General features: G+C 39.4%; 1 protein-coding gene across 1 annotated transcript; it reads left to right on the forward strand.

The window, feature by feature from the left end:
• Positions 1–3,886: 3,886 nt before the first annotated feature.
• LOC115501014 (olfactory receptor 2A2-like) lies at positions 3,887–4,816 on the forward strand. The gene has a single exon (XM_030295837.1). It carries the CDS (start codon positions 3,887–3,889, stop codon positions 4,814–4,816), a length of 930 nt encoding a protein of 309 aa, XP_030151697.1.
• Positions 4,817–8,786: the final 3,970 nt, after the last annotated feature.

Here is an 8,786-nt window from a genome sequence, read left to right on the forward strand (position 1 = left end):
TTAAGCAAGGACAGGTGAATTTTATATTTCTTCTGCACTCTGTCTCATGCAGTATCACGTGCCATGCTGCCTCTGGAATAGTCCATGGCACACTCTTGAGAGAGGGAGGTTGAAAAAGTAAAAAAGTCGAAATATAATTATGATAACAGTTTTGATCATATGGACCCTTTGAGGTTCTCCGAGATTTCCCCCTCCCAGTCCCTGAACCACACTTAGAGAATCAATAATTTAGTATATTCAAACTTCAGTCTCCACACCCATAAAATGGTAATGCTGATCAGATTACACCATGTAATCAATATAGAGCATTTGGCACATTTTCTGAAACAAGAGACAGGCTCAATACTTGTTGCTTATGTATGTTAGAAGCCTTCCTCATTTGGATTTATCAACCCTTACTGCAGCTAGAGATTCATCTTGGCTTGGGGGATCTATTCTCTCTCAGGGTGGTACAGGCTCCCTGGGAATCTACTTCTCAAGTATCTTGAAGTTCCATTCTCTCAGATGCTTCGATAGGGATTGTGGAGAAGCATGACTTCATAAAACTGTAATAAATTTTTAGAGTTTGGGTACTGTAATTGTGATATTTGTCTCACATTTATAACCTTTGAGACATTTGAAAGTTTGTGTAGAAACAGTGTGATGTCCACATCTGCCCTGTTTGTACCCCAGAATTTTCCTTCGAGGCCAATCACATGCAATCTTAACTCTACCCCAGAGGATTTCCCTCCCCACCTTTTTTCTTATGATCCTTCTGGGAATTTGAATCCTCAGTAGAAATGCAAGAATGTTTTATGTTCATCTGATTCTAAAATAAAACCTATGCTCTTGGTTCTTTGAAGAGACTTCAGCAAGTCTAGTGAGTGACTCCTTCTGTACCTGGGATTTAATCCTCTGAAAGCTACTAAGGGAACAGGACACTACACCCATGTTAGAGGTACGTTTCTCACCTCTGTGAAATTTATTCTAGATCAAAGTAGATTCTTGTGAGAAAACCCAGTGCTAACACGTTCTTATGCAGAAGGGATGAATTTATGCTGGGAGGTGATTTTCAGTACGGGTAGTTGATAAAGGACAGGCTATGTGGACAAGAATGACATTCCTGGGTGATCCTGCCTCCTGACTCCCATTGTGCACTGTAGGTAGATGCAATCAGCACCTGGATGTTTCCTTCCCTGACATTAGGGACCTCTGCCTACTGAGTAGTTGTCAGGGCATCCTTGAACTTCCCCACCACCTCTCACCATTTCCTACCAATGGAACTGTAACTCAGTGCTGGTGGGCAGAGCTAGCATGACTGTCTCCGTGTGAGGGGGCTCAGAGAATGAGAAGCCTTATATTGAAGTATTGTCTCTGAATAAAGCTCTGCAATGGCCAAATTAATGAAAGGACTTTGTATATTACCTACCCTAAATGAAGCTATTGATGTCCAGAGAAACCTGTCTCAATGGAAAAGAAAATTCTAGTAACAGTAAGTCTTTGCTCAAACACTGTAAGATGTAAGTTTGCCATATCATTATATCTTTTTGAACTATCCCAGGTTATCACCCTGTTGTGACAATTATAAGACTTAAAAATCATTGTATTGTATGTTCATGTCTTTCTTATCACAAAAGAGGGAAGAATGAGTGCCAGCATTCCTGGAGAGGATTGAAGAAATAGAATATAGTTCCCTTGATCACAACACATTCTGAGGGGAACCTCGATGTGGCTCAGTTGGTTGAGTCTCCTACTCTTGATTTTGGCTCAGGTCATGATCCCAGGGCCCTGGAATCAAGCTCTGTGTTGGATTCCATGATGAGCATGCAGCTGCTTAATATTCTCTCTCTCTCTCTCTCTCTCTCTCTCTCTCTCTCTCTCTCCCTCTCTCTCTCTCTCCCCCTCTCTCCCTCTCCCTCTCTCCCTCTTTCCTTTCCCCTGCTTGTACTCTCTCTCTCTCTTTAAAATAAAGAAAAAAATACTGGTGTACAGGACTGCCTAGAGAGCACTGCTCATACAACCATGCAAAGCTTTTCTTGAGTTGCTATTGTTTCATTTACTCCATCAGGGAGGTGAAATTTCAAGCATCATTATTGGGACATTTTCTTCTCTATTTCAGTACTCTAACTGCTAAAGAGTTTTAACCTACTTTCAATTTTGTTTTTATGTTCAGTTTTTAAGAGCAAACTGGAAATAATGGTAATTAAAATAAGAATAAAAAGATATACACAATCACACACAAAAAAAAGTGTTCCTACTGAATAGCGATAGATTGATTACCTTCAACAATATTTTTATCCTTTATGTTCAGAGATTAAATGTGTTTCAGACATGGCTCATCGTATCCAACTCTGTAGATTTTACAATATTGATGTTGTCTCCAACTTTACATAATACAGGTATATTCTTTACTTGTGGCAAAATCAATGTCACAAACTTCACACACATATGCATAGAATCCTCCCACATGCAATCATATTCATGGAGGTGAAAGAATCTATGATTTTGTCTCTGTTTCATTTTCCGGTGATCATACTCTAACTTCTAACTGTGAACTTCTCTAATGAAGGAGAAACCATGTCTTTGTCAAAAGAAACTGGCAAGTAGAAGATACACAGTACATCCATTTTTTTTTAACTAAAATGACGGTCATCCATCTAACATTTCCTAAGTGCCTGTTTTATCTAGAATTTTACTAGTCATTTGAAATGTAAAGATGTACAGGATATATTACAGGCCCATAAGATTTACCATTAGGTGAAAGGGAATGTCTGTTCAAATACACGACATTTGGATTTTATCTTGAGGATTATCCATATCTTCATAGTGCGGCTATTACTCTTTTAATGTTAATATTGACCAATTCTATACAGTTAATAGGTACCTGAAGAGCCTCCTCACGTGAATCTACTCTGATTCTCAAGAGTAGCAAAGACCCTTTTTATCAGCTGTCTTATAATTAGTCTCCTTAACAGGGCCGAGAGAAGATCAAGTAGGCTGTCACCATTCTCTTTGCAGTGACAAGTGAAAACTGCAATAAAATGGTTCAAATGAGGAGAATGACCCCAGGGCAACATCCCATCAGGATTACACAATGAGGGTAGTGATGCACATAGTTTGTAACCACGCTAATATTTTTGAATGACCCATATGCATTTTCCAGCCCAATATACACTAGCCCAGTAACTTACATTCACCCAAGCCGGGTATCCTCTAAAGGCATAGATGATAATTCTCAGTGTTTTATAAAGTGCTGAATTCATCCTACTCTCAGAAAAAAAATACATAAACGTAGAGAAAAAGAGAATAAGGCAAATACGAAAGAGGTATTAAAATTTGTTGAATCTGTGTGAAGGAATATGGGAGTTCTTGGTATAATTCTTGACCCTTTTCTGTGAGTTTAAACTTCTTTTATATTAATAGTTCAAATCAGGGGTGCCTGGGAGGCTCAGTCAGTGGAGTAGCAGACTCTTAATCTCAGGGCTGTGATTTCATGCCCCCTGTTGGTGTGGAGCCTCCTTAAAAAAAAAGTTGAGGGGCGCCTGGGTGGCGCAGTCGGTTAAGCATCCGACTTCAGCCAGGTCACGATCTCGCGGTCCGGGAGTTCGAGCCCCGCGTCGGGCTCTGGGCTGATGGCTCGGAGCCTGGAGCCTGTTTCCGATTCTGTGTCTCCCTCTCTCTCTGCCCCTCCCCCGTTCATGCTCTGTCTCTCTCTGTCCCAAAAATAAATTAAAAAAAAAAAAAAAGTTGAAATAAAAAAGGTACCCAATTTGCTTCCCCTGTCAAGTAGGAACAAGGATACAAGATTTCTCTGAGCTCGTTTTGAGCTGAGTAACTCCAGGTTTTGTCCATTCTCCACCTATGACCTTTTCTCACACTTCAGTCCTTGACACACTGTCATTAAGAAATGGGAAGCAACCAGTCATGGGTCACAGAATTCGCCTTGGTGGGATTCCAGCTCAGTGCAGAGATGGAAGTGCTCCTCTTCTGGATCTTCTCCCTGTTCTACATCTTTAGCCTGTTGGCAAACGGCATGATCTTGGGACTCATCTGTCTGGACTCGAGACTACACACCCCCATGTACTTCTTCCTCTCCCACCTGGCCGTCATTGACATTTCCTATGCATCCAATAATGTCCCCAAGATGTTGGCAAACTTAGTGAATCAGAAGAGAACCATCTCCTTTGTCTCATGCATAATGCAGACATTTTTGTATTTGGGTTTTGCTGCTACGGAGTGCCTGATCTTGGTGGCGATGTCTTATGATAGGTTTGTGGCAATCTGCCACCCCCTCCAGTACACTGTCATCATGAGCTGGAGACTGTGCCTGGTCCTGGCTGTCACTTCCTGGTCATGTGGATTTATTCTGGCTCTGGTACATGCAATTCTCCTTCTACGGTTGCCCTTCTGTGGACCCCGGGAAGTGAATCACCTCTTCTGTGAAATCCTATCTGTCCTCAAGTTGGCCTGTGCTGACACATGGATCAACCAATTGGTTATCCTTGCTGCCTGTATGTTTGTCTTAGTTGGGCCCCTCAGTTTAATGCTAATCTCCTACGTGTGCATCCTCTGGGCCATCCTTAAAATCCAGTCTGGGGAAGGCCGCAGAAAGGCCTTCTCCACCTGTTCGTCCCATCTCTGTGTGGTTGGACTCTCCTTTGGCATAGCCATGGTCGTTTATATGGTCCCAGATTCCAAACAACGAGAAGAGCAAGAGAAAATATTATCCCTTTTTCATAGTCTTTTTAACCCAATGCTGAACCCTCTCATTTACAGCCTGAGGAACGCTCAGGTAAAGGCTTCTTTGCATAGAGCACTGAAGAAAAGGTCCATGTGAAATATAGATAGAATGTTGTTTGGGGGTTTCCTTTTAAATTATGCGGTTTGCTGAAGCAAAAATTCAGATAGGTTCCCACTTGGAAGTTTGAATTAAACGTGGTAACTGTCCATCTTCTAGCTCTAAAAATAGGGCAAAATTCCACGGAGAAGCATATCTTCTGAAACCGAGAGACTGTGTTAGTATTTGGGACATCTAAATTATCAGACTATTTAGTCTTTCTTTGAAAAAACATTAAATTTCTTTATCTTTTCAAGCCAGGAATATTCACGTATGGAGAAAAATTTAAATGTAAAACCGACATCGTTGCATGACTCTGGCTGATGTATTTAGACATATGTGACTTTTTATCACCTTGTGGTAGCTGGACACAGTACAAAAATTAATGCCATAAGAAAGAACTTCCACAGTAGATCTGAGATTCCAATACAGAAAACATTGCGGAGTTATAGGACTCTGCCTCACCAATTGTGAGTCTGATGAAGGAAGAGTTTAGAGAAATGCTAAATTCCTTGATGGAATAATTTAGGAGTAAAGGGGAAAATGTTAAGGGAAGAGTTTATCCAACGAGAAACTATGTAAAAAAAAAATCCTAAAATATATTTAATGCTTCGGATTTGGTTCAATAAAGGAAATTCATCAGTAACTGTGTAAATGTGTAAAAATCAGTAACTGTGAACTTCTCTAATGAAGGAGAAACCATGTCTTTGTGTAAGGGTTCTAGAGGTAAGGGTTTTGAGTGTTGCTCAAACATTATGTTTATCCTTGGGTTATAATGATTTCTTTTTTAAAACCAATTTCTAATAAGAGAAGATTGAATCACCTGTTGAAGTTCTTGAAATTGTTCCCACCAATATTTTTCATAATTATTGAACCAACTTGTGAGAAGATGGTTTGGGGTCGCACCAAATATCAGGAGATAGCTATGACATACCTAACATCATCTTTCTTTCACGGCGGCAGAAGTTTCTCTGGATTTACCAGATTTGAACAACTGTCTTCATGATGCTAATGTTGATAAAATAAATAAGAGCTGCTTTTTTTTCAATGATTCAATATTTGCAGATATTGCAAAATGATCACCACAGTAAGTCTAGTTAAATTGGTCACTATACATAGTTACAGTTTTTTTTTCATGTAATGACAACTTTTAAGGTGTACTCTTTTAAGAGCAACTTTCAAATATGTAATACAGTATTCATAACTCTAGTTACTTTGCTCTGCATACATCCCCACGTTTTCTTTATTTTATAACTGGAAGTTTGTATCTCTTGACCCTCTTCACCCATTTCACCTATTCCCTACACCCTGGCCTCTGGCAATCACCAGTCGTTCTCTGTATCTATGAGCTAGTTTTGAGTTTTGTCTTACTTCCCTTCCCTTCCTCTTCCCTTTCCTTCCTCTTCCTCTTCCCTTCCCCTCCCTTCCCTTCCCAGCTCCCCATATAAGTGAGATCATATGGTATTTGTCTTTCCCTATCTGGCTTATTTCACTAGCATAATGCCCTCAAGATCCATCCAGGTTGTCACAAATGGCAAGGTTTCCTTCTTTTTTATGTCTGAATAGTATTTCATTGACCACATTTTTAAATCCATTGTTCCATCAATGGACACTTAGGTTGTTTCCATGTCTTGGCTGTTGTGAATAGTGCTGCAATGAATATGGGGGTGCAGATATCTTTTTGAGTGATTTCATTTCCTTTGGATGAATACCCAGGAATGAAATGGCTGAATCAAATGGTAGTTCTATTTCTGAATTTTTTGAGGAACTTCCATAACTGTCTTCCACAGTGGCTGCACCAATTTACATTCCCACCAACAGAGCACAAGTGTTCCCTTCTCTCTGCATCCTCACCAACACATGTAATCCTTGTCTGTTTGATGATAGCCATTCTAACAGATGTGAGGTGATATCTCAATGTGTTTTTGATGATGATGATGTTGAGCACCTTTTCATGTACCTGTTGGCCAAGTGCATGTCTTCTTTGAAAAATGTCCATTCAGATCCTCTGCCCATTGTTAAAACTGATTGTTTTATTGCCATTGAGTTGTATGAGTTCTTTATATATTTTGGATATTAACACGTATCAGATATATGATTTCCAAATATTTTTTCCCACTTAGTAGGTTGTCTTTTCATTTTGCTGATGGTTTCCTTTGCTGTGAAGATTGGTTTTATTTTAAAATATATCAAGACATTAAGTATTTTGAATTTTTTGCAAGTCATGAAAAATTTATTAAAATCAAGATTTATAAGGGGCGCCTGGGTGGCGCAGTCGGTTAAGCGTCCGACTTCAGCCAGGTCACGATCTCGCGGTCTGTGAGTTCGAGCCCCGCGTCGGGCTCTGGGCTGATGGCTCAGAGCCTGGAGCCTGTTTCTGATTCTGTGTCTCCCTCTCTCTCTGCCCCTCGCCCGTTCATGCTCTGTCTCTCTCTGTCCCAAAAATAAATAAACGTTGAAAAAAAAAATTAAAAAAAAAATAAAAAAATAAAAAAAATCAAGATTTATAAAATTCTGGGGTGCCTGGGTGGCTCAGTCAGCTAAGCATCTGACTTCAGCTCAGGTCATGATCTTACAGCTCATGTGTTGGAGGCCCAAGTCGGGTTCTGTGCTGACAGCTCAGAGCCTGGAGCGTGCTTTGGATTCTGTGTCTCCCTCTCTCTCTTCCCCTTCCCTGCTCACACTTTGTGTCTCTCCCTCTCAAAAAATAAATAAACATTAAAAAAGAAAAGATTTATAAAATTCCAGGGGTTCCTGGGTGGCTCAGTTAGCTGAGTGTCTAACTTCAGTTCAGGTCACAATCTCAGGGCTCATGAGTTCGAGCACGGCATCAGGCTCTGTGCTGACAGCTCAGAGCACAGAACGTGCTTCAGATTCTGCGTCTCCCTCTCTGCCCCTCCCCCACTCACCCTTTGTTTCTCTCTCTCTCTCTCTCTCAAAGATAAATAAACATTAAAAAAATTTTTTTAAGTTATAAGATTCTAGAATAAGTACAAAATTAAGCATACATTTTAAAAATATATGGTAACGATTATATATATATAGTTCTCAAAGCATATAATATATAGTATTCAACACTGCAAGAAATATATATGCTGAAAAAGACAACCAAAAAGGTGAAGTCCATATTGCTGCTGTGGACGTTTAATATGTCTAAATAAATAAATACATAAATAGAATTCAATTAAGCAAAGGGTTATTATACATACTTCCTCTTTGTTGCCAGTTTTTTCCATCATAATTATCATAATTTTATGTCTAAATTTTTCATATATGCTGCCAATACATGATTGTAACCGTAAAAATGAAGACAATTCTATGCTTCTTCCCTTTTCTGAGCAAGATAATTATATTATTTTGGGATTAAAAATTGCCACCATTTTTAGAGTTAGAAATTCTTCAAAGAATAACTAAGTCTTTGCTGAAACATGAAATGAAGACAGTTCTAGAGAAAATTAAAGCATTTTAATGCAGTATTTCCAATGAGAATTAAAAGTTGGCTTAACTATTGCCCCAAGTCAATAACTCAGATTCTAAGATGGCAGGCTGTTTATTTTGAATAAGCTTAATTATATTCAGGATGATTAGCAAGCCTTATAAACTATCAAGTTATTCAAGTGAATCCAAATAGGAAAAGTCATATGGTTGTCATATTAAACATGATGCACTTTTAAGTAAAAGTTTAAAGCATTTCTCCATTGTCTTATTTCTTATACACAATGAATGGAAAAACAGACATTAAGTTGTTGACAATTCTTAAGACAGTAAAAAACTGTGTTTTTAAACCACCATCTGGTTGGGGTGCCTGGGTGGCTCAGTCAGTTAAGCATCCGATTTCGGCTCAGGCCATGATCTCATGGTTTGTGTGTTCGAGCCCCGCATTGGGCTCTGTGCTGACAGCTCAAAGCCTGGAGCCTGTTTCAGATTCTGTGTCTCCCTCTCTCTCTGCCCTTTCCCTGTTTACACACAC

Source organism: Lynx canadensis, chromosome A2 (genome assembly GCF_007474595.2).
Source record: "Lynx canadensis isolate LIC74 chromosome A2, mLynCan4.pri.v2, whole genome shotgun sequence".
Taxonomy (NCBI): domain Eukaryota; kingdom Metazoa; phylum Chordata; class Mammalia; order Carnivora; family Felidae; genus Lynx; species Lynx canadensis.

Excerpts from the sequence above, each read along its gene's own strand:
- LOC115501014 (XM_030295837.1), top strand. The coding sequence starts at position 3,887 with ATGGGAAGCAACCAGTCATGGGTCACAGAATTCGCCTTGGTGGGATTC.